The sequence below is a fragment of the Pteropus alecto genome, unplaced genomic scaffold (genome assembly GCF_000325575.1).
Source record: "Pteropus alecto unplaced genomic scaffold, ASM32557v1 scaffold164, whole genome shotgun sequence".
In the NCBI taxonomy this organism is placed as follows: Eukaryota; Metazoa; Chordata; class Mammalia; order Chiroptera; family Pteropodidae; genus Pteropus; species Pteropus alecto.
This window is the reverse complement of record NW_006439568.1, coordinates 22607112-22632044: the sequence shown is the minus strand read 5'-3', so window position 1 is coordinate 22632044 and position 24933 is coordinate 22607112. Positions and strand designations below refer to the sequence as shown.

General features: G+C 31.7%; 1 protein-coding gene across 1 annotated transcript in view; it reads left to right on the top strand.

The window, feature by feature from the left end:
- The window catches only part of VPS13B (vacuolar protein sorting 13 homolog B), a gene marked incomplete at its 3' end in the record, with an annotated part of 647903 nt that overhangs the window by 317311 nt on the left and 305659 nt on the right, over nt 1-24933 (top strand). Inside the window, exons 24-25 of the mRNA XM_025050073.1 lie at nt 10383-10603; nt 22976-23176. Of these exons, the coding sequence (XP_024905841.1) occupies nt 10383-10603; nt 22976-23176 (422 nt within the window). The remainder of the gene's footprint in view (nt 1-10382; nt 10604-22975; nt 23177-24933) is intronic.

The window sequence follows — 24933 nt, the reverse complement described above, 5'->3', positions numbered from 1 at the left end:
TGCTTCCTTTTCTCTTTTTGAGGTTAGCCTATGTGCCTATCTAAATGGTTGTCAGGTTGCTGATCTATTCATAGAACTTAGTATCATAGATTTTTTTTTTCTATTTTTTTTGTTTTACGTATCATTGATTTCTGCTCTAATCTTATTTCTTTTTTCCTACTTGCTTTGTTTTGGTTTTATCTTATTTTTTTCCAGTTTCTTATGGAGAAAATTTAGGTTATTGATTCGAAAAATTTATTCTTATACGATATAAGTATTTAATGCTATAAATTTCTCTTTAAGCACTGCTTTAACTGTATCCCAGAAATTTTGATGTTTTTATTTTCATTTACTTCAAGTATTTGGTAATTTTTCTTAGGATTTCTTCTCTGACTCCTGGGCTATTTAGAGATGTGTTATTTAACTTCCAAATATTTGAAAATTTATTTTTTGTTGCTGTTTTATAATTTAATTACACTGTGGTCTAGAACATAAAGTTGAGTGATTTTAATTATTTTCAATTTATTAAGGCTTGCTTTTGGTCTAGCAGGTGGTCTGTTTGGAAGAATGTTCCATATGCGCTGGAATGTGTTTGGGTGCAACATTCTATGCATCTGTTAGGTTGAGTTGGTTGATATTGTCGTTCTTCTATAGCCTAACTTAATGTCTCATTATTCTGTCAGTGATTGAAAGTAGAATATTGAAATATTCAAGTATTATAGTTTCGTTGCCTATTTTTTCTTTAAATTTTGCCAGTTTTTGCTCCATGTATTTTGAGGCTTTGTTGTACATATAATCGTTATGGCTTCCTAAAGTATTGACCATATTATCATTATGAATTATCTTTCTTGTCTCTATAATAATTTTCTTAGATCTATTTTATATGGTATTAAAGCTTCTTCAGCTTTTTATGGTTATAATGTTATGGCATATCTTTTCAGTCCTTTTGCTTATAGTTGTGTTTTTGAATTAAGATCTTATTCATTTAGAGAACATTTAGTTGTTACTTTTTTATTCAGTCTGACAATCACTTATTCTTAAATGAGGTGTTTAGACCATCTCTATTTCATGTAATATTGACATATTTGAACTAAATTGGTTATTTGCTATTTATTTCATGTTTTTTATTTCTCTGTTTTGCTTTTACTACCTCCTTTGTCTTAAATGTAGACTTTAGTGTACCATTTCATTTCCTCTATTGCTTTTTTTCTACTAAGTATTTTTTAAATGGTGGCTCCAGGAATTATATTATGCATCTGAATTTATCACACTCTACTTCAGATATTGTCTAACTTAGTTATGGTAAATTATAGAAAATTTGTTCTAACATAGTTTTGTTTTCTACCCTCTTATATTCACATATATAAATCTCTGTTTGTCATAATCCAACAATTTGGTGTTATATTTATTGCTCTATATAATCAACTGCCTTTTAAAGTACTTAAGAGAAGAAATGAGAACTAACACATTTATAATATTTCATATTAACCCCCATTATTTGTCATATCCAGTGCTCTTCGTTTCTTCCTGTGGGTTTAATTACCACCTGAAGAATTTAGTATTTCTCATAAGGCCACTTAGCTAGCAATGAATTCTCTCGGCTCTTATTTATCTTAGAATGTTTTTATTTCACCTTGGTATTTGAAATATAATTTTTCTGGATATAGAATTTTGGGTCGAGAGTTTATTTTTTCCTTTCATGTATTTGAATGTGATTTTTCCACTGCCTTCGGAACTCCATTATTTCACATAAAGTTGGCTTTTAAACATACTGGTTTTTTATTGTATGTATTATTTTTCGTTTGCTGCTTTCAGGATTTTCTCTTGTTTAGCTTTCAACAATTTGACTATGATATATTTAGGTATTACTGTCTTAGTATTTATCTTGTTTAGGCTTGTTCGAGCTGGTCGGGTACATATGTTAATGTTATTCATCTTTTGGGCATTTTTCAGCCATTATTTCTTCAAATACTTTTCTGTTCTTTTCTCTCTTTAATTTTTTTGTGACTTCCGTTACATTTATATTACTGCACTAATCCAGGTGTTGTTTCTTCAAGTCTCTGAGGCTCTGTTAAGTGTGTGTGTGTGTGTGTGTGTGTGTGTGTGTGTGTAATATATATTTGTTTTTATTGTTATTTGTTTTTCAGGTTGCATAATTTCTATTGATCTGTCTTTAGATTCATTGATATTTTTCTTGTGCTATCATGAATCTGCTATTGAGCTTCTCTACTAAATTTTTCATTTCAGTTGTACTTTTCTACTTTAAATTTTTATTTGACTCTATTTTTTTCTCCTTATGAGATTGTTGATTTACATCCAATATCTGTGGACAATTTTTATTGACTATTGTTTTCTTGTAATAGGGCACACTTTCCTGTTTTCGTATGTCTAAAATTATGAAAATATTGAACATTTTAGGTGTGTGTGTATATGTGTTCTTTTACCCCTTAGGGTTAGGTTTATTTCTTTTTTTCTTTGTTTGCCTCTTTGTATAGTAACTTCCTTGGGCTAAATCTGTTTCTTCCTGTGTGACCACTGATATCTCTACTTTGTTTTGTTCTTATTATTTTTAGTTATATTTTAACCCTGGTTTCTTAGGTATCACTCCTGTGTCTTATTTTAGTGGTAAGCCAAAAGTGAACAGAAGTTGTTTCGAGTAAGGTTTTCATCTTGTACTGATGGATCTGTATATGTGTACAATTATACATTCAGTGTTCTGGCCATTTTCATATATGCCACACTTTTACTTTTCTCTGAGCCCATCCATATATCAACTGTGCATGCTTGTTACCTCAGTTAGGAATACGCTTGCCCCAAGCACATCTACAATCTCAGGCTAGTTAGAGTACTAGGCCCTCTCTATTCAGCAACTACTGAGATCATCTTTCTCTGAGAGCACTCTGGGTGTGGTGGTCATTCACTGCTGCAAATCAGGTGACCTCTCTTTGTCCATGGCAGCAGTGCCTCCAGTCCTTGTGGCCTGCCACACTGAGCAAGCTGTAGGGGAGATAGGTATGGCCTTATGCAAGAATATTATGGATTCTAAGCCTTCTTACCCAAAATTAAACAGTTTTTTAAGCATAAATGCTTTTCAGATTGTTGTATGCCTTTCTCTTATTTCCACAGTGCAGAAATAGGTTTTGTTTTTTTTTTTAATCAGTTATGGCCAGCTCTATAGTTTACTTTTGGGATGAAGATTTGTTAACCTCCTTTCTTGGCCATAACTATAAATCTCAATTATTCCCCTCCTTTTGTCAAGCCACTTCATAGGCTACTAGTTTTCTTCATACTTAGCCTGGAAGTGGTTACATTACATTATCTCATTAGTGTTTGGCTCCATTAAGAGTCAGGCAACACAGTGATTTGAGACTTGCAGAAAGACTAACCCATGACTGCTTTACACAGAAAAAGACTATGAGCGTGGTGGGCACTTAAGAATTTTAACTACTGTCCAGTGCACTGTGTATAATAAGTAAGACAAATGTATAGTTACATACTTTCATGGATTCTCAATTTCTTGGAATGAATTGCAGCTATGGATCATTACAACTATTTGACATCTGAGCTTCTCTTATGAATTTCCTGAGAATTTTTGGGAAAATGGTGTTCATTGATAATTTTTCTAAGCCTTTTATAATCTAATGGCTTTCCACTCCTTTTAGCTATTATAAACCTTCACCACTTTCTTCAAGGTTATCTGATATTTTCCCTAAACATAAATCTTTTTGTTACTTTAATGAAAGCATTAACAACTTTCAATCCAAACATGTTCCCACCTTTGTACTTACTGTTCCCCTTCTAGCACACTTTTCTTCCACATAGCCTCATGGCTCATGCCTTTGAAGAATGTCATTTTATCAGAGACGCTTTACTGTTCTATCCTATCTTAAAGTGGCAGCAGTGTCACCTGCTCTATTACCCAGCTTAATTGTTCTTCGGAGCATTTATCACAACCAACACACTATATATCATTTAATTATCAGTTTATCTTTCCACAACTGGGCTGCAAGCTCCATGAGAACAGTGAGTTTATATTGTTCACCACTATGTCCCTGGATCCTAGAATAACATCTAGCATAGTTTTTAACTCAGTAAATATTTTTTGAACAGATAAATCTGCCTTATTGGAAATAGTCTTTAGTCTGCTGCCAGTGCTTGAGACCTAGCTATTTTCACTCACCTTTTAATTCTCCTTCCTTCCTTACTTCCTTCTTTCTTCCCTCCCTCCCCAATATTTATTGAGTACATACTTTATGCTCTGCACTGTGTTTTTAAGGAACTTGCTTCATCAATTATAATTTTCTTACTTAACCCCGTTTTGCCATATAAAATGCTAATTTTTTTTTCATCACATTAAATTAACAAAACAATCCTCTTCGTTGCCAAATCCAGTGGAAACCTTTGAATCCTTGACATTGTTGGTTGATTCCTTTTTGAATTCTTTCTTAACTTGTGGATAACCACTCTCTTTGGTTTGTTTTCTGTGGATCATGGCTGCTTCTTTTCCTCTACCTTTTTCTTAAATATAGGTATTCTTCATATTTATGGCTTCCCTGGATATTCTCATCTATACCTATGCCTTAGCTATCACCTTTTCACTGGACTATATCTATATGATGAGATAATGAAATGGTTTACAATCTATAAGATTATCACATACATGGCTTCTTTGATCCTTTCTTATATAACCAGGTGTCTGTTTCATCTACACTGTCCATCATATGGCACTTATAATATGATAAAATCTTGTGTTATAGAGTGGCAGGAATCTTCCATTCCAAAAATTGCTCTGTTCCTAATTTCTGATTACTCATTCTTATTTTTGTGGTAACACTTGTCAGCTTTAGCATGTCTTTGAAGTGGTTCACGTGAACCTCAGAGCATGGAACCACATTTGTACTAAGTTATGGATACACATAATCTCCAGAACTTAGGTTTCCTTCTATTCGGTTTTCTTCAGTGTGAGGTTTTCAGGAAGTAGAGCTCATTAATTTAAAATCCACTTAGATTTGGAATAGTTTTTTGAATCGAAAGAGCCCTAGGGCCATCCATGAACTTCCCATTTATCAAAAAATATTCTTTAAGTAATAAAACCAAATAATACAAAAAGTAAAATTTATCAGGACTTACTTTTCACCTTTTGTTTTACTCTTTATTCCTGTCACTTTCTTTTTGTCATGAAATTGGTTCTTTCACCATAATGAAGTAATCAATCAATTTTTGCTAGCAGAAAATGCCTGAAATAGCTAAAAACTTCATGTGGAAAAGCAGAGGATTTAGGAATAAGCACTTGTTACCCAACACGAAAGGTCAGGGAGAGCTAGGATTCTTACCTAAACGTGTCTGATGCAAAATCCAGGCTTATTTTGCAGTAAGGCAGTGTCATAGTGTTCTGATGCACTCAACCAATGTTTAAACTTTAGTAAATTAGTAAAATCTGTCAATTATATAAAATGAACACACAAATGTTTATTTTATTTTCAAAGAATACTCATTTATTAGGAAAGTTAACATTCCAAAGCTTTTATATCATTAACCTTGAGTTTTATCTAACACCTATAAACAATTCTGTTATAGAAGTCTTGGGAAGGTAATACAGTGTTACCCCTTTAGCCACAAGGGAGATGTTCCAAGACCCCCAGTGGAAGCCTGAAACCACAGATAGTACCAAAGCATATATATACTATGTTTTTTCCTATAACTACATGCCTATGATAAAGTTTACATTACCAATTAGGCACAGTAAGAGAGTAACAATAATAACTAGAAATAAAATAGAACAGTTGTAACTATACTGTGATAAAAGTTGTGTCAATGTGTGGCTTCTCTCTCAAAGTATCTTATTGTACTGTACTCACCCTTGTGATTATGTGGGATGAAAACTGCCTTATTAAGTTGAGAATTTTCACCTTTTACTTAAGGCAGCACTTTATAGCTTCTCTTTGGAATATCCAAATTGCCAACATCACTACTCTTTGGAATATCCAAATTGCCAACATCACTACTCTTGTGTTTTGGTGACATTATTAAGAAAGATAAGGATCGCTTGAACACAAGCACTATGATACCCCAACATCCTGGGCAGAATGGAGCAGAATGGCACAAAATTTCATGAAGCTACTCAGAATGGCATGCAATTTAAAACTTATGAATTGTTTATTTCTGAAACTTGCCATTTAATATTTTTGGACCACAGTTGACTGTAGGTGACTGAAAGCATAAAAAAGAAAACTGCGGATAAGGGGAAACTACTGTAGGTTTGACTCAAATCAACTAAAATGACTATATGTACTATGCGTTGTGTTAAGAAAAATGATTAAATTTAGTTAATATCTAGGACGTTTGCATTGTAAACATTTTATAAGCTTTATTTTTATTATTGTTGTAAATGTAATGTATATAGCTGAAATCTTGGGAAGGGAATAGTCTCTTAAGCATCTTGCTTATCTGTTATGAAAGTTTTGAGAACATGTTGTTCATAAAATACTTATTCAATTAAATAGCTTAATAAGATAGGCATTTAAGGGAACACTAAAGTAACAATCAAGAAACAAAAAATAGCATTTTAAAATAGGGATATTTAGAATACCCTATATTTTCTTTTCTAAAGTATAATTCATATATCATATCACTGAGCTGTGAGATGCAAGAAATATTTTATAATGTTTCCTTAATTATGTAGGAGTTTTCATATAATAATTTAGGTGAGGTGAGGGGTGCTGTTAGCGCTAAGTTCCTTTACAAAAAAATGTGAAATTATAATATTTCTTAAGACAACCTATAGAAACTGAGGTGTTTCTTGCTAGCTAACCATATGACCCTAAATTAAGTCCTACATTGTTATAATGTTGACGGCTCTTTCAAAGCGGTAAAGAGGCTGCTAATACCTTAATTGTCTGAAGGAACAGTACTATTATTTGAAGTCTCTTCTAGTTTTAAAAGCAATAATTGTTCTAGTTTTCCATTGTTTATAATGGAAATCATAAGTTTTAGAGAATCTTAAAAACCAGTAGTTATATTTATTGAATAGTGAAATTTTGATGATTAAGTTATGATTAAACCAGTAATAACTTTCAGAAGTGAATAGTGGCTTTAGCAGTGAATACTCAGATTTCTTGATGTAGAGAAGATATCTCACAAATTTGAAATCAATTATTCATTATTTTTCTTCTGATTATTATATTTTATAAATGCAGTATGTTTCATATTACCCAATACAAATGGAATTTTGTTCCAAATGTAGAATTTTGGTTACAGAGCAAATAAAACTATGGGTTGCTCAGTTTTATTTTCCTCTCCTCTAGGCATTTCAGCTGTTCTCTACTAGGAAAATTAATTACACTTTATATCATTTGCAATGCCTTCATTCCTTGAAAATACCCATTACTTAATTAGTATCACTTAAAATTAGAGAACTCTTCTTCTTAACTGTATTTAAATCAATTTAATGTTAAGTGATTTGGGGAAACACTGTCAGCAATTTTGGCTCGTTTGTATTTGTGGAATACGGTGTATCTGTCTTATAATAGGTAGTAAAATATTTCTGATTACACTATTCCATATTTGAAATGAAAACCTCCCTGAGTCATACTGGATTGTAAAACATAGGGGAAAAAATTAGGAAGGAAGGGGAAGGTACCTTTTTATTTGTTTCTAAAGATTTAATGATTAAGGCTGTAAAAGCAAAGAAAACTCAGTAAGTATCTCCAGTATTGACCAACATTTGTCTTCTGCATCTGCATCTGCTTCTGGTGAAAAATCAGCAACATGTGATACAGTGTAAGGAAATCCACACTACATGTTTTTCTAAAACCCAGTTATATGTTAATATTATCTATTGAATCTCTCACCTATTATTGTCACATGTAGCACATAGTCTCAATGACTTTATTTATTCCTTTTATCTCAAATCTCTGTCATTTTCTCTCTTACATTATTTTATCTAAGTTACATCAATGTTTGGTTATATTTAGAGAATTAACTTATTCGTATTCTTTTTCTCTGTTGATAATAATATAATTTGTACACAAATGGAATTCTCAGTTTTCTTGTTTTGTTTTTATTTTTTCTTGCTCTTTAGACAATTTTTTTTTTTGAAAATTTCTGAATTCTTCCAGCAATAAGTACTTTCTCTAAAACAAAAGACCCATGTTGTAGTAGTAGAACTTTCCAATTAAAGTAAAAATGCTACTCTTGAAGGTGTCAGATTAGTACATGGTTCTGCTCAGTCATGGATGTCTAAGCATATTTTAGGGAGTCTTGTGTTATAAATAGATAAGGTGTTTTTATTTTGTTTTTACTTTGTGCATGTATTTGTAAAAGGAATACCTGTATGGTTAATGATGTGTTGTATTGGTAATTTTTTTCATAGTGTTTAATTGTGGGAATTTTTGTCATCACATGTTAAGACCTCATCTTCTAGGTAGAGCATGCTCTTTAGAAAACAATCTCCATGTTAAGTAAATGGACATAAAGTATTACCTTAAAAGATTCTTTTAAAGACTTAGAATATGATGTACCCAAATTCTATTTATTGGTCTGATTCCAAAATGGAAGCAGACATGTATTTGAGACAGTACCAATGTCATTTGGAAATTTTAATTTAACGAATTTAGTTGTGGTGCTCCTCATCTGACATAACCACCGTTTAGCATTTCTTGGATAACATGAAATTTGAAAAACTATATGTAGCTCGCTACCAGTTTTAAAATATGTAACCTCAAATCATTTCAGAATATTTTAAGACAAATTTGGCAAAGCCTTTATTTTGTAAATAGCGTGAAACTTTGTATAGGTTTTAAAATAATTCTAGAATTGGTTACAGATGATTTAAAGTTTAGTACAAAATAGAGTACTATGGTGCTGACCATTTGTTATTATGCAGTTTTCATGGTCTCCAGGCACATTATTGTGGTTTACTATGTAGCTAGGTTTATTTATTATCCAAGTCTCAAATTTCACAGTTCTCAATTTTAATTTTATTAACTGTTTGGTCAAGATATTTTGCATGTTTAAAATTAAGAGGATCTACCTCATAGCATCCACTGAGTATCACCATTTATGATTCAAATGCCTATTTAGATTTATTTAAAATATATATTTATAGTACAATCCACTTAATAATTCACTTAGTATTATTATTTTTTGTCACTGAAAGATATTGTGAAACTAAAAGTATAGTATGATCCTGGTTCTAATTATGTGTGGGCATGTTCAACACTTATAGGGGAAATAAAAGACTTTAGGGAAATATAACAATGTTAACAGTGCCTGTTATTGGGAGTGACAAAGTGGACGGTGGATTATGACTGATTTTGATTTTTCTCCTTTATATATTATATTTTCTAAATTATCTTTAAGGAAATACTAGTACCTTTCTAATTAAAAAGTAAATAAGTATTTTCCTTTTGTTTTCAAATAAGCTACTTACTTATAAAGAAGTCTATACTATGCAGTCGATACTGACAAGTGCTAATAGAAGTAGAGTCAAAAATACAAGTTATAGGAACATGTTTTCCATCAAATTGTCATCCCAGTAATAAATGTTTATAAATATTCTAATTTGAGTATACTTTTAAAAATTATTTCGTAAAGTGCTTTTTCTGTAGCCACAATAAAAACATAAGATGGTTTTATCTCACAAATTTATGTTAGTGAATTAATCTCTGTCAAATTAGTAAATGAAAATAGTGTAAAAGAGGGAAAGGAATTTTGCTCTTAATCCTGAACTTTATGAATGCTTATATTTTTGTTCAATGTATTTTATGTAATAATAACATATTGTACCTGAGAATTACCAAGGGAAGATACTGAAATGTATCTTGGATCTTACTACCAGAGATTCAGATTAAGTAGGTCTAAAGTAGAAATCAGGATTCTGTATTTTAATTAAGCACTTGCATGATTCTGGTTCCGGTGTTGCAACAGACCATAGGAGACTGTTTATTCTTTTCCTGTCTATTTCCAGAGCCAGATCTGTGATCACCTTCAGTCCATGCAAAGATTATTGCAGTTTTCTAATTTAACACATTCTCTGTGGTCTCTAATGCATAGTGCATACATTCCCAGCAGTTGTACTAGGGAGAGGGAAGAGGAAGTTAGAACTTGTATTTATATTTTTATCTCATTTCCTTAATTTCTATTTTTGTATATTTTATAGTATACATAATTTTTGATATGGTAGTATGTTAATAAAAATGCAAATATAAACCATTTAAAAGGGTAAATTTTATGTAGCATGCAAATTATGTAGCACATTAGTCTCTGGGACACTACATTTTCTTTTAATGATGCATTAAATATTTTGTATTTCAAATTTAGACAATATACAACTTACTATCTAATGACAGTTAACTACATTTTTGTATATGTTCTTCCCTACTTTCTTTTGTCCCCTTTATCAGGTGATGCTTTTCCTTGGACTGTCAGCTTGCATCATTTCAGCATATATACCCTTTTTGGAAAGCAAGTGACACTTTGCCTAGTGGAACCTATGGGTTGTACCTCTACTCTAGCCGTTACATCTCAAAAACTACTTGCTGCAGGACCTGATATGAGACATTCATTTGTTGTCTGCCTCCATGTTGACCTAGAGTCACTTGAGATAAAATGCTCGAACCCCCAGGTTGGTACATTTGATTTATGAAAGGAAATTTAAAATAATGTGATTTAAGAACAATTGCTGTCCATTTTGTTGCCGAGTTTGTCTTCTATTAAGTGTCCTAAATTATTTTTAACAAGGCCATCAAGATCAGAATGGTTAGATTAAGAATTGCTTTGAAGCTCTCTCAAGTTTTGTAATTGAAACTCTTCTGAAAATGTAATGGTGGCAGCATAAATGCATCTTTTGGCTGATGGAATGAAATCAGTTGCAGATGTAAGGTTTTTAAACACTAATGAGCTGCTTTACCATCAGACCAGAAGAGTCTGTTGAAGTGATCAAATATAATTTTTAATCAGATTATCACTCAGGACTTCTTTTGCTCAACATATAAATTTTTTTAAAGCACTCTTTACTATTTTAAAAGGGCATTTTGTTAATCCCATAACATTTCAGATGGTATAGGCCAAACATGTTGTATTCAATGGTTTTACAGTTTAATATTAATTTGGATCACCTGGTTTGTATTAGATTGCATACAATCTAATACTTGTTTCTTTGACCTCAAGCAGACCATAGTATATTTTCTACATAGCTTATCAGTGTTAAATTCTAATTGAAATTTTATTTTTAAAATAATTTTTTTATAATATTAATGGATCTGACAGATCAATATTGATAAATCGATGTGTTTATCGCAGAATTAGTGGTTGCAAGCCAATTTTTGAAGTGGTTTTTTTGTTTGTTTGTTTTTAAATGGGTTCAGATATGACACTCTATTATATAGAGCCGCCTTACTGATATCACCCTCCTCCTTTCTCTTCTTCTCCTTACCTCTCTCCCCACACTGTATATTATACAGTTTGGTTTAATTTACATATATTTTTGTGCATGTTGTCAAGATTGGACTTGCTATATATTGGTGATGGTCTTATTATCAAAATGCATATAGTTAGAATTATAATAAGGCAGTTGTGTTAAATAAACACTATCATAAGAAATTAAAATTTGAACAATATCATTATTCCAATTTATAGCCATTTGCCATTCTATTATGACCCACAGTGGTATAGAAGAGAATAATTATGAAATGACCTACCCTTTCACAGATTATTCTCTGAATACTATTGCTGATGGTTGCTGAAAACATTTCCAGGAGGAAGGGAGACTGTTAGGGTTGAATTGTGTCCTTCTCAAAAGATATGCTGAGTTCCTAACTCCCAGTATTTCTCCCTTTATCTGGTAATAGGGTCATTATAGAGGTAATCAAGTTAAAATGAGGTCATTAGGGTAAGCCCTAATCCATTGTGATTAGTTTCCTTATAAAAAAGGGAAATTAGGATGTAGACACACACAGAGGAAAATCAATATGAAGACATATGGGGAGAGGGCCGTGTGAAGATGGAGGCAGAGACTGGAGTAATCCAGCTGCAAGCCAAAGAGTACAGGTGTTGCTGGCTATCACTAAAAGCACAGAAGAGAGGGAATGAAGGATTCTACTCAGTCTCAAGTTAGTCTGTTGATACCTCGATTAGGGATGCTAACCTCTAGAACCATGAAACAATAAATTTCTGTTGTTTTAAGCTACCCAGTTTATGATGGCAGCTCTACAACAGATTGTAGAGAGACAGATTCACCTTCTTTTCATCCTTTATTATAGAAGTTATTTAAAAGGAAAAGGTAAGAGATCCAGTTCTAGCATGGTGGAAAAAGCCCACCTCACCTCAGTGAACATTCATCCCACTGATAATTTATATATACTCTGGGTGAAAAAGCAAAACTAAAAACATAAACAAATGTCCTCAATTTGTTTTAAAATAATTGAATTGCAAAAGTAACTTTAAAGCAGCTATTACCAGATTTTTCATGAGGTGTAAAGGTAGGCACATTAAATGAAAAAAAGTAAGAATTTTCAGTGGAGAAATGGAAATTATTGAATTTGAAAAAGAGAGAGAAAAAAGGTATAAGAAGAAAAGCCAGAGCTTCAGTGGCTGTGGGACAAAATGTTCTACTATATGTGTAATTAGAGTTCCAGAAAGTAAGGAGAAAGATTGGAGCAGACGAAAAATGAACAATAATTGCAGAAAACTTCTCAAATTCCCAAATTTGCAAAAATAGACTTTTACATATTCATGAAGTTCACCCAATTCTAAGCATGTTTACCTTTGAGAATAAAGTCAAAGAAAAACATGCTCAGACACACTATGATTAAAATCCTGAAACACAAAGATAAATTTTTAAGAAATCTTGAAAGCAGTTACAAGAAGACACGTTATGTCTAGATTTACAATAATTTGAATGAATACGGATTTCTCATTAAAAACTACAGAGGACAGAAGACATTGGAACAATATCTTTAAAGTGGTAACAACAACAACAACAACAACAACAACAACAACAACAAAGCTCAAGCAAGTGAAGCTATCCCACAGAAATCAAAATGAAATAAAAGACACTGAAGATGAAGATAAACTAAGAATTTGTCACCAGCAGCTCTACAAGGAATGCTGAAGGAAGTTCTTTAGGGTAAAGGAGAATGATACCAGATAAAAACCTGGATCTTCAAAAATAAAAGAATCCCAATAGATAGATTCGTAAATATACATTTAAAAAATTTTAAATATATAAGTGGAAACCAAAATATATAATGTATGCTGGGATTTTTACTGTTTGTAGATGTAATATAGAAGACAACTGAATCATTAAGGTTAGTGGGAGATGCACCAAAGGAACCTGTATGGTTGCCAGATTTCTAAATATCATGAGAAGTGGTACAATATAAACTCCGTAAGTAGACTGTGAAAGTTTTATATGTATTATAGTCTCCTAGAATGACTACTACAAATATAGAAAAATACAGATAAAACCAAAAGCCAATAGATTAATTAAAATGCTAAAAAATATTCACATAATCTAAAGAAGTCAAAAAATGGTAACAGTTACAAAAACCAGAGGATAGAAACAGAAAAAATAAATAAATAAAACAAAAGGAGCTGAGCCAGCTTTATCAATGAACACATTAAATGTTAATGATCTTAACTAGGAGTGTTTATACCAGGAGTCGGCAAACTAAGGCCTGCAGGCCACATTTGGAAACACCCATTTTTTTGCAAATTATCTGAGGTTGCCATCGTGCTACAACTGCAGAATTAGGTAGCAGCAACAGAAAACAGTATGGCTCACAAAGCCTATAATATCTACTCTGACCCTTTACAGAAAAAAATTTGCTGACCCCTGGCCCAACTACCTCAATTAAAAGGCCAAGATTTATAGAGTGGGGAAAAAAGCAAGACTGTCTACTATATATTGCCTAAAACAGAAACACTTGAAATTTAAAGAAACAATACAAGTAAATGCATAGGGAAAAAATGCCACACAAACAGCATAAGAAGACTTGACTTGTTTATTTGATATCAGATAAAATAGACATAAAGAAAATTATTATCGGAGATAAAGAGAGACATAAAAAGGGAATTAAGGGAAAAAATAGATGATTCTATTCAATCATAGTAGGAAATTTTTATGCCATTTCTTTCAGTGATTATAAAACAACTAGGTGAAAAATAGGTGAAGATATAGAAGATATGAAAAAAATAGATAATACCATGGTTGTAGTAGGGAATTTTTATACCACCTTTCTCAGCAATTGATAAAACTAGAAAAATAAATAAATAATTGGAGATATAGAAAATACAAAAAATACTATGAGCTCACCTTGATCTAATTGACATTTACAGAACACTATATCCAACAACTATGGAATGCACATTTTTTCCGGTGTACATATTTTCATTGTTTTAGATCAAAATTAATAAACTATATCATCAAACCACTGTCAAATTATATTAGAAATCAAAAATAAATTCTATGAACATTAAACAGCATGCTTCTAAATAATTTATAAATCAAATACAAAACCACTTGGAAATTAGGAAATATTTTGGTTGAATGGCAATAAAAAATTGGATACAACTAAAGCAGTGTTTTGAGGGAAACATAACTTTAAATATTTATATTAGGAAGAAAGATTCCCTTTAAGATTCTACTTAGGAAGCTAAGAAAAGAACAAGGTAAACCCAAAGTAAGTAAAAGGAAGAAAATAATGAAGAACAGAGATGACTGGATCAGTAAAAAGAGCGAATACAAATCACCAGTATCAGGAACGAAGGGAAAGGTCATTACTACAGAGCCTACAGACAATTAAAGCATAATAAGAGAATAATGAACAACTCTATGCTAATAGTCGTAACAATTTAGACGAAATGAAAATTTTTATTGAAAAAGAACTGTGCACAAATAATACAAGAAGTAGAAAATCTGAATACCCCTATATGACTTTTAAAGAAATTGGATGTGATATCAAAAATGTTCTCATAAAGAAAACTTCAGGCCCAGATGGGTGAATTCTGTCAAATAAGTTAAAAAATAATAGAAATGTTTAACAATTTTTTTTTTTTTTTAGGAATAGAGAATGAAGGATTTCTACCTAATTTGTTTTATGAAGCCAGCTTAACCGTATTACCAAGTCTTGAAAAAGACTTTATAAAAGACGGAATTAGAAATCAATATGCTTCATGAAAATAAATGCAAAGATTCTTAACCAAATATTAGCAAATTGATAATATATAAAAAAGATAGTACATACTGACCAAGTAGGATTTATCTTAGAAATGCAAGTTTGGTTCAGTATTTGAAAGTCATTCAATGCAATCCACCATATTAATAAAACAGTGGAGAAAACTCATTTGATATTCTCCTTAGATGCAGGTAAAACACTTGACAAAATTTAATACCCATTCGTGATAAAAACTCTCATAAAATTTCAAGTACTAGAGAATGTTTTCAGATGGATAAAGGACATGTATGAGAAAGCATATATAGTACTAAATGGTAAAATACTGAATTGTTTCCCACTAAGATCAGGGAAAAGTCCAGAATGACTGCTTTCACCACCTGTCTATTCATACTGGACATCTTAGCCATTGTAATAAACCAAGCAAAAGAAATACTAGGCAAAAAGAGATGAGGAAAGAAGTACAACTGTTGCTATTTGCATATAAAATATTTTATGGAAAATTCCAAAGGCAGCTAAGAAACTGCTGCTATAACTAATAAACAAATTTATCATTGTTACAAGGAGACATGATTAATGTATAAAAGTCAATTATATTTTTATGTACTAGCAGCAGATAATTGGAAAATGGAACGTAATCAATCATATTTACATTGGTGACAAGAAACATAAATGAATATAGCAAAAGATGTCCAAGATCTCTATTCTGACAATCACAAAGGATTGCTGAGAGAACTTAAAGAACACCTACCTGGAAAGATATACATGTTTAGATTCAAACATGTATATCTTACAGAAGACTCAAAGATATTGAACATAATCAAGTTTAAAAATATTTTATCTTTGAAAGACATATTAAGGTAGCGGAAAGTAGACACTTACAGAAACAATTTGCAACACATTTATCAAACTGTTGTCCAGAATATTTAAAGAATCATTTCTACTCCATAACATGAAGACGAACAATAAATAAAATAACTTGAAGACAAATAATGGGGAAAAGACTTGAACATTCACCACATAAGGTATGTGACTTGTTAATAAGCACATGAAAGGATGATCAACATCATTACTCATTAGGGAAAAACAAAAAACGTGAAGACATACCATTACATACCTGTTAGATTGGCTAAAATAAAGAAAGACAGTATTGTGAACCAACTAGAACTCTGTATACTGTTGGTAGGAATGTAAATATAACAACTTCGGAAAGAACTTGAAAATTTTTCAAAAGGACTACGTATACCTACCATACAACTCAGCCATTCCTCCCTAATATTTCCTCAGAGAAACAAAAATATATGTATTTAGCAGCTTTATTTTTGTAGCCAAAAACTGAGCACACCCCAAAAGTTTATCAGTGGATAAATAATTGAACAAATTATGGCCTATCCCTACAATGTAATACTACTCAGCCATATCAACTTCTTGATAGAATGCAACATCATGGATAATATCTTAATCTTTATGCTAAGTGAAGGAAGCCAGACTCAAAAGAGTACTTATTATATAATTCCATTTATGTAAAATGTTAGAATATGCAAACTATTGCATTGTGACAGAAAGGAGGTTTCTTGTTGTCTGCAGGCAAGGCTGGGAGCGTGAAGGAGAGAGCGATAAGAAGGATGGATTAGAGAGGGATCTGAAGAAACTTTTGGAGATAATAGAAACAAAAATTTTATTTACAGTTTATATTTAATAGAATCTCAATCACTATATGATCAACACTAACTGCTACTTGGAGTTGTCTCCCAGAGATCTTATGTTTTAGGGACTTTGAAAGTTCATTATAGCCTTGAGAGAATTGTTCTATTCCACATATTCTGGTTATCCATAGCCATCCCAGCTAAAAATAAATTCTGTTACATTATTGTTTTAGCCTGGAACTCTACTGTTACTATTCTTTAAAAATGTTTTCTTTTACTTTGAAATATTAGTATTGTGATTTGTATGTAATCGTATTAAATGTAATACTGTGGCTCTAAAGTAGAGCTTTGGGATATCTACTTTAGATATCCACCTTGTTTGGAACAAAGCTCAGGTTTTGTTGTTTAAATATAAACCAGTTCTAAGCAAAGGTATCACATAGATAAAGCTTATGTTAGGCCTGGTATTTTCTTCTTAGGTCTGCTCCCTCCTTTTGTCCCTTCTTCCCATCACCTCATTCCCAGGGCCTCCTTGCTGCTGCTCCCCAAGTGCCAAAGGCCCTTTTATTTTTTTGAGAATTAAACCAGAGCTGAATGAACCTCATGCCCTGAGAACCTCTTTTCACTTAAAATGTAATAATTCTTGAATATTCACTTAATTCCCCTTTATCATCTTGCTAAGTCCTCATAAACCAACTTCTATTAAATTGTTACCAGCTATGATAGCCAAAGTCGAGTACAAGATTGTTGAGAAGTTTAAATGAGATACTTATGAAAATATTTTGTAAATTCTGAAATGCTAAATGAATGCCATTTTGTTGGTTTAGATTGATTCTGGTGTAAAACATGAGAACCTCTTCATAAATTTGTTTGAATAACCCTGTTGGAATGTAGCCCTATTCTTGAAAGACTACGAAGCCACAAAACATAATAGCACTTTGAAGAATCAGAGTGTACTCAAAGATTTGATAGGGAGTTAATACTCTTTTACATCTTTGTGTGCCGATTAACCCAAATTTTAATGATAAAGCGTGAGACTCCAAATAAACCTCTTTCTTGTGAGTGGTTGCTTTAGCATATGCTTCCAAGACTCTCCTCTGGATTCTGTCAGAATTACAAAGGATGACTTGACTTTTTTTTTTTTTTTACCAAGTGAATTCAGCAAGTAGTTATCGAGTACTACATATAAGCCAGGAATGAAGGAAACAAAGATGAATAAGATAAACACACGAAAAAGTCCATGCCTACACACATAATCCAAGTGTTGAAAGCCACAGATAAAAAGCAAATCTTGAAAATATCATGAGAAAAATGATGCATTACATGCAAGAGAACCAAGATTTGATTTTTAGTTTACTTCTCATAGGAAACTATAAAGAGTAACATCTTTAATTGTGAAAAATTTAAAAAGTCTGAATGTAGAATTCTAAATGAAAATATATAACATTTATGAATGAAGATTAAATACATTTTCACATAAAAGAATCTATCACCAGTAGAACTGCACTACAAGAAATCCTAAAGGAAGTCCTTCATGCTGAAGGGAAATGAAACCAGATTTTGAGCATCTTTTCAAATGTTTTTTGGCCATTGTGTTTGCTTTTTTGTGACTTGACAATTCATGTTGTTTATATTAATTTGTGTTTTCCTGATTACTAATAAGGTTGAGCAGTTTTTTAATGTTTATTGGCCAGTGAATTTGCCGTTTTATGAATTGATAATTCATATCATTTACCCAATTTTTCTTTTAAAATTCTTAGCAATTTGAAGAGCTTTCCTTATACTCTATAAATACAAACCCTGTATCTGTAATGTAGTTATTCGCCTTTAAACTTTATGATATTTTATGCCAAAAATGTTTAATCTTTCTTAGTGAAATCATACATATATGTCTCTCTTTATTTTCTGGGTGTCCTACCTTATAAAAAAAGTATCGTGGGCCCCTAAAATACCAACATCCACATGCATATACAATCCTAAAATTTCTTGTACTGTTTTTATTTTTTATTTTGAGATTAGTGATTCAAAATAAACCTCTTTCTCTAGAGTGATTGCTAATCCATCTGTTTTTGTTTTTATGTTTTTGTGAAGAACTGTACTTCTTGTCTTTTTTTATGCCACGGACTTCTTTGAGAATATGATAAAAGCAATGAGCCTTTTCCCAGAACAGTGTAAATACCCAACAATAGCCTTTGCATATATTATCAGAAACTCTGTGGACTTTTGATTATAATCAGTACATAAGCTTCCTGATTCCTTTTTAGGGAAATCATTCCTACTTAAATACGTACCACTTTATCCATTAGAGTGATATCATAAGTGTTGACCCTTGTACATTAATTAATTTGTTTCATTATTGCTCAGATATAGAAGCCTCAAGTAGTTTGTATACATTAAAATATAGTGCCAGCTCTATATGTAGGGCAGGCCCAGAGAAAATTCCTTGTCATATCAGACATTGTTTCAGGTTTCAATATCAACTATAGAGACCTAAAGTACTATTTATGTTCCTAGAACTCATTGCCATTTGAGGGCCTTAGACACTATAAATATTTAACCTGGTTGAATATTCAGAGTATTTTTTTTTTCTGAATATTAATGGAAGGGCAATGATATCCATTAACCCTTTCCTTCATCTTAGTCGGTTTACCAAAGTTACCTGATTCCCTTAATGTCTTTAGACACTATTCTTTTAGATATTAAAAGTTGTGTTCATTCCATTGTATATATATCCAAAATTAAATGAGCTTGCAGAATCCTCTCTTTAATATAATAAAATTTCAATTTTCCCTTAGCAAACGAATTGATATATTTTGTCTTTCTATAAGGCATTTCCAGGAAAAAAACTACCTTTGCATTCTGGTGTTTTAAATGTGGAACTAGAGCAAAAATGGGTCTTATGCTCCTTTTCCTATACATTTATTCATAGTTTTATTGCATAGTTTTTGTTTTCACTAAGACAGTGGAATTTGGCATTACTGTCTAATAACATAAGCATTGAATTTAGACAAAACTGGATTAGTCTAAATCCACTCTTTTTTAATTTCTCTGAGCCCCTGATTTTCATTATTATCTTTTAAACAAAATTAGATAAAGGTAAGTATAATGGGTAAGTGTAATGCTCTGAATGAAAAGGGATGTTTTTTTGGCAAAAACCTTTTTTGTGAAGCTGAGTTTTAATGATTAATAACAATCCACATGCGAAATGAATCTAAATTAGTTTCCACTTAGAACTCTGCACTGTTCAAAACAAATCAGTAATTGCTTATTGAAATTCCATTCTGCTTTGGTTTCCGTTGATGTTGTGTATCCATGGTTTTTCTTCTTTTTCTCTACCTTAATGACAACTCTTCTATCAGACTGTGTACTCATATGCTATAAGAAAAGTCCTTTCTCCATAACTGATTAGGACTTTTCATAGCCCCTACATCATACTTTGATCTCCTGGCTTTTGCTCTTGCTATTCTTATGACTAGAATGGCTTTTTGCACCCACCTAAATCTTGTATGCCCTACAGGAATGTAACTCCTTCAGGCTTTTCTTAGCCTCTCTAGTCCAAGTCTCTTAAATCTTATTTCTGATTTGTCATAGACTAAGTGAGAAAATGTATATGAAATTAATTTTTAAACAAAATATTACATTTTGATATTTATTCAATATTTGATACTCAAGATATTATTGATGTTCAGTTACTTTCATACATAACCCATATAAAGCTGCCTTACATAGTGCTCATTTTTAGAGATTTAAAAAATTTTTATTGGCATATACTTAAATATAATAAACTGTGATGTTTAACTTATCTAATTTAATAGTTTGACATATGTACACCCATGCAACTATCCCTATAATCAAGATAATGTATACATCCACCATGCTGAGAAGTTTCTTTGTGCTCTTTTGTAGTCAGTCCTCCTTTTCACTCTCTGCCCATTCCAAGGCAACCACTGCTTCTGTCATTATAGAGTATTTTTCATTTGCTAAGATTCTATATAAATGGAATCACAGTTGTAGTCTATCTGTCTATTTGTTCCCTCTCCCTTCCTTCCCTACCCCCGCCCCTCCCCCCCCGTTTCTTTTAGTCAGCATAATTATTTTGGATTAATCCATGTTTTGGCATGAATACATAGTTTTGTTTTGTTTTTTAATCGCTGGATATCATTCTGTTATATGAATATACTACAAAGTTCATCCACTTATTGATGAACATTTGAAATAACTTTTTTCAGTTTTAGACTGAAAAAATAAAACTGCTATGAACATTTGTATCCAGGTCTTTGTGTAGACATAGACTTTTATTTTCTTGGAGAAATGAGTGAAATGGCTGAGTCATATTATAATGTCTTTTTCAGAAACTGCCAAACAGTATTCTAAAATTTGCATTCCCATCAATAGCAAATGAGAGTTTCAGTTGCTCTGCCTCTTCGCCAGTCCTTGGTATGGTTAGGCTTTTTAATTTTAGACATTTTAATAGGTGGGTAGTGGTAGCTCATTGTGGCTTTAATTAGCATAGTTTTCAGTACATTTAAAAGAGTAATAGTTGAACATTTATTGCCTTCAAATTTTTTGCCTTATTTTTTTAAACCTCTTAATTTGGAAACAGTCTGAATTTTCTGACAGCAACTCTCTTCTTTAAAAAATAAAAAAACATTTAAACTTTGTCAGTGTTTGCTTGGCACGTTAAATACACAGTGCACTTGGTGACATTTATATACAATTATTTAATGGTAACAGCTTAAAGAAAATCAGAAAGAATGACAATAAAGCAGCATCAATCCATAAGTAAATAAACCTTATGACCTTAGAAGTATATAGAACCTATTTTCATTGCTTTATGCTTTCATTTGTCAGTTCTGTTTAAGAAAAAGTAAAATAATTGCTTTTAAAAATTTGATTTGCAAAAAATTGTTTCTTTTTAGAGAGAACTTATGATTACGAATGACAAAAGAATTTGAACTAAAAGTTTTCTAAGGTTTTATGATAAAATCTCTAGCCATTAGTTTATTACTATTTTTTTTTAACAAAAAGAGCTATAACCTTAGATTCGAAACCTCATCACACAAAAAGCAGGATAAAACTGTAACCCAGTACTGTTTTATATCAAATAAGGATTGACAACAGTATTTTTATGCATCTGTTCTGCCCACATAAGAAGCCAGCTTTATCATCTGGATGTGTCCTGGGGCTGAAACTTTTTATAAATATGAGAATTTTGCTTTTTTTTTTTTTTTTTTTAATGGCAAGCAGAATATGGTATCCAGCTGTGGATTTGCTTATATATTGTGTTTGCATTTTTTTCCCTGGGCTTGTTTTATACAGTATATGGCACCGTGTTGTCATACAAATTCCATGATTAATGCTTATTTATGAAATCTTGTGTAAATATCTTAGAACTTAGTCAAACAATGTGCAAGTTAAACATTTTTTCTTTGAATATTGGAATGACAAATCCGAGGGGAATAGTAGGTTGGACGGTTTATGTTCTTTATAGAAGTCTCATATATAATATTTTCCTTTTACTATTCTGTTATATCATTTTTTTTTTTCACTTTATTTTGCTGGGTAAGAAATCCAATTTCAAATAAATTCCTTAGAGAAACAATTTAAATGTGGAAATCATTCAGAAATAAAAATGGTAATTTTACATATCACTAAATAATTGCATTTATATATTTGATTTCTAATTTTGATTCTGACCTCAGTTTAAGAAGCATTTCTTTGAATTTGTTCTATTCATGTATTAAAAGAAATCTACTGTCCCATAATAACCTGTTATATTAACATTATTGTAACAATAGTATTATTTTCCTATAAAAATGCTTAATTAATTGCTATAAAATTGTTAATACATGGCAAATTTCACATGTGAATAAATTCATTAGATCTTTTTATAATCAAATTATCATAAAATGCTTAATTGTAAATTTTTACATGAATTTGTTCTCTGTATCTTTCATCAGAATCATAGTGCCATAAAGTATTCATGATAATTTATAATTATATATTGTAGATTATAGATGGTCATGTAATATCATGATCAGTGATACATTGATTTTTGTTTTATACTTGTTTATACTTGTTCCCTGGACTTGTTTTAATTTTCTCACATTTAGTATTTTAGTCCATTATGACTAGAAATTAAAAGACTTGTTTTCCTTTTTTTTTTCTTCTGCTCAGGTGCAGCTCTTATATGAGTTAACTGATATCATGAATAAAGTCTGGAATAAAATTCAAAAGAGAGGCAACCTCAGTCCTTCAGCCTGTCCAGAGACCATGGCAGGGCCTGTTCCTAGTTCTCCAGTTAGAAGTAGTGTAGGCACAGCTCCTCCAGATACCAGCACATGCAGCCCATCTGCTGACATTGGAACTACTACTGAGGTAAGTGTTTCTGAAAAATTCTGTTACCAAGTGAAGGGTGATACGTACCACAGAGTTCCATATTGGGATTGAGAGTGAAGATGATCTCACCTCTGTGGAAGCTGCAGATTCATAAGACTCCTGAGGAGTTGTGGTAGCAGTAGCTGTATATTTACTCTTCTTTTTATGTGTAAGTGTTTTAATCACTTTCAGTAGTTCAGGACAGTGGGGGTTCTCTGAAATGGTAAAAAGTGAGACACAGTAAAGGTATGTTTCATCAAAAGTGTGGAAACTTAGAAACTGAGTGAAAAAGAGGCTCATGCTGCCCCTTTCCCTGCCTTCTCTTCCTCTGCATTGTTTTTGAATCAGGGTATTATTATTATCTTTATATTAGTGGTTTCAGCCCTGTCAGACTTAAAGTCCTTTTCTTCTTTCTGATTATAAAAGCTGTTCTTTTCATTTTTAGCACCCTAACATAACCCAACATGCCAGTGCCCTTTTTTGAAAGCAAATATTTTATAATGCTTCCTTTAGTATCCTGAAGTGAAAATAAAAATAATATAACCCACATATACATGTAATTTCAAAAATATGTAATATTTTAAATAAAATATAAAGGATAAAATGAAACTAAAGTACAGTAATATTTTAATATATAAATACTCAGGCATGCCTACATTAGAAGACATAATGAAGTAGCCAGGTACATATAATTACTATGAATGTGACTGATACAGATAGACTTGTGCAGATTATATTAAATAGCACAAGTGGTATTGGTGGTGGCATGATATTCTGAAATAGTGGCAAATGCTTTGTAAAGTTTCAGACAAAGCAGAGTTTGGTCTTTTGTTTCAACCACTGCATTTCTGGGACTCTTAGTATATAATAAAGTCATACAGAAATGCCAAAAACTATGTTTAGGTTTAAAACAGGTTCAGTTTTATGCCCAAATATTATAAACAGCATTTTCACCTACGTAAGTGTCTGTGAGAGTCTTCATTTTTCAGAACTGTCCTATTTATCATAGGACTTTTTGATTTTCTAACTCCTAACCCTTAAGTTGAGTAGTGACACCCAGTCATTGAGTCAACCAAAAACACCCTAATACATTTCCAAAACACCTGCAAGAGGGCTGAAATTTTACCTCTAAGGAATACTGTAATAGATAGTGGTAGAAATTATGTTTTTGCATTGGCAAAAGACAGAATGGGAAAAAGACTCAAATAAAGGGATGTTAACTTCTTTTTTTCTTACAAATGAGTAAAGGCAAACAAACTCAGTTAAAAGGGCATTTTTTTTTACTTGCTTTGAGGCTTTAACACGTGGTAAATCTATTTGACCCCTGCACAAGTAAATTCTTTATCCCTGTTCATTCCAAATCTTAAGAAACACAATGATCCAAGTAATGGGATTACTCCAGCACCCCCAAGTGAGGTATAGGTAGAGAATCTAGAAGTGTGTCCTTACAAAGTCAGTGGGGCATATCTCTTCTAGGGTGAAAGCAGTGAATTCTTTCTTGGAGATTCCTAATGTTGATAGAATACAAAAGTTCCTGCACTGAAGAAAATGATATACCTTTATTGAATGCAGTAGTTTCCAAACTTATTTAACCAAAGACACTTTTGCCATAGTCTACTTATTATCATTGCATAGAATATACTTCGTGAAATACTTTGGTAGAGTATTCAAAGTTTGAGGTGATAAATTGCTAGACAAGAATAGTACAAATGAAACTGATCAATGAAGTTAAATTTTAGAGATAGTTGTGGCAGAAA